The sequence below is a fragment of the Dipodomys ordii genome, unplaced genomic scaffold (genome assembly GCF_000151885.1).
Source record: "Dipodomys ordii isolate 6190 unplaced genomic scaffold, Dord_2.0 Scaffold23, whole genome shotgun sequence".
In the NCBI taxonomy this organism is placed as follows: Eukaryota; Metazoa; Chordata; class Mammalia; order Rodentia; family Heteromyidae; genus Dipodomys; species Dipodomys ordii.
This window is the reverse complement of record NW_012267239.1, coordinates 12310460-12312458: the sequence shown is the minus strand read 5'-3', so window position 1 is coordinate 12312458 and position 1999 is coordinate 12310460. Positions and strand designations below refer to the sequence as shown.

At 47.0% G+C, this 1999-nt stretch overlaps 1 protein-coding gene across 1 annotated transcript in view; it reads right to left on the bottom strand.

Moving 5' to 3' along the window:
• Positions 1 to 1999, bottom strand: part of Ryr3 (ryanodine receptor 3) — a 273574-nt gene that overhangs the window by 43629 nt on the left and 227946 nt on the right. Inside the window, exon 72 of the mRNA XM_013014307.1 lies at positions 249 to 380. Within this exon, the coding sequence (XP_012869761.1) occupies positions 249 to 380 (132 nt within the window). The remainder of the gene's footprint in view (positions 1 to 248; positions 381 to 1999) is intronic.

The following is a 1999-nucleotide window of genomic DNA, read 5'->3' as shown; positions in this document are numbered from 1 at the left end:
GTGTGGTGTGTGTGTGGTGTGTGGTGTGTGTGGTGTGTGTGTGGTGTGTATGTATGTGTGTGTGGTGTGTGTATGTATGTGTGTGTGTGGTGTTTGTGTGTGTGCGCGTGCGCATGTGCACACGCATGCGCTCCTGCTCTGCTCCCTCTCTTCTCGGTCCTGGTGCGTTCTCAGAACCCAGAGCCGCCTGGGGACGCAGCGCTCCGTTCCGCGGTGGCCTTCCTGCTGCCTGGCGTGACGTCCCTCACCTGCTCCAGGTGGAAGACGGCGGCTGAGATCCTCTGGACGCGCTCCACCGTCTTTTCAGGATCCGAAGGCTCGTCACTCCTGATCACATCCTTGTAGAGGTTTAGCTGCCATTTTACAGCTGGATCGTCGGACTGGAATAGAAGCATGTCCAAGAGGTACGCTAGGTACGCCATTTCTAATGCCTCCTCTACTGAGGGTTCGGAGTACTTGGGGGTCTCAGACTTCGCTCTCCTCCCCCCCTTCTGTCACCGCCTTCTGCAACCCTGTAGACTCTCCATAGAAACTGTTCATGCTACCCTCCATCGCTCCTACCTTACCTCACATTGTCCACCCCTTTTTCCTCTGGGCTACATTTTAGATGATTTCCTTAAAGCAATCTTCCAATTTATGAATTCTCTTTTCAGCTGTACGTGATGTTTTTGGGCCACAGACTAGATTTTAAATTTCAGTGATGATTTACTTTATATCACTATGAGTTTTTTCACACTCATAGCCTCTCCCTTATCAAAAATAATTTCCACTTATTGCTTTATGGAGGCTCTTGCTTTCTTATCTCTTTAAGTATTTAACTGTATTTATGTTTTAATTACTTTTTGTTGCTCCTAATTGCTTGAATTATTCTTTGTTGCATCTCTTGACTTTCTCAGAGACTCAGTCCTTACATGCTTTGCAACTGTTTCTATGAGTTTACTTCCAGAAGTTTTACTGGCATCCTGTCCTATATGACGGGAAGTAGAAACTCTCCAAATGCCGGGCACCGGTGGCTCACGCTGTCATCCTGGCTACTCAGGAGGCTGAGATCTGAGGATCGCAGCAAAGTCTATGAGACTCCTATCTCCAATTAACCAATAGAAAACCGAAAGTGGTGCTGTGGCTCAAGCGGGAGAGCACTCGCCTTGAGCTGAAGAGCTGAGGGGCAGCGGCCAGGCCCAGAGTTCAAGCCCCATGACTGACACAAACAAAAACAAACATCTCCTCTCCAGATGGCTTCCTGGCTGTCTCTGCAGGACGCTCTGTGGTTTAAATGGTTCAGGACTAATGTTATGTCTCTCACTTTACGTTTGTGCATAGGATGAGTATTTAGGTCTCACACTCTTCTTTCTTACTATTATTTAAAAATCTAGCTCCCAGCTGGGTGCCGGTGGCTTACGCCTGTAATCTTAGCTGCTCAGGAGGCCGAGATCCGAGGATCTCAGTTCAAGCCAGCCTGGGCAGGAAAAGTGTGTGAGACTCTTATCTCCAATAAACCACCAGAAAACTGGAGGTGGTGCCGTGGCTCAAGTGGTAGAGTGCTCGCCTTGAGCTGAAGAGCTGAGGGACAGCACCCAGGCCCAGAGTTCAAGCCCCATGACTGACAAAAAAAAAAAAAAGAAGAAGAAGAAAAAAGAAAAATCTAGCTCCCTAGACACGAATCTGGCCTGGAGAATTCTCCCAACAGTGAAGTTTTGTTTTTAGCAGTTGGAATGTCTTTTTGTTATATTTAAAAAACTCTACCATCTCTGTATGTTTGGGGAGAAAACAGGAAGGGTGTGTGGGGTGGGAATGTAAAATACTAGCTACCCATTTGAAGGCATAATGTTTCTGAGGAAAGAGTTGCTCAGATTCAGAGGCCTGAAAGAAAATCCTCAAGTTGCTTTTAAAATAAGAATTCTCCTGTTTTGGATGATGCCAAGTCAGACTCAAAATTATTTGGCTTCAATCCTGTCAAAGTGGGAGGTGCTGAAGTCTGAGTCCAAACACTCCCCCTCCC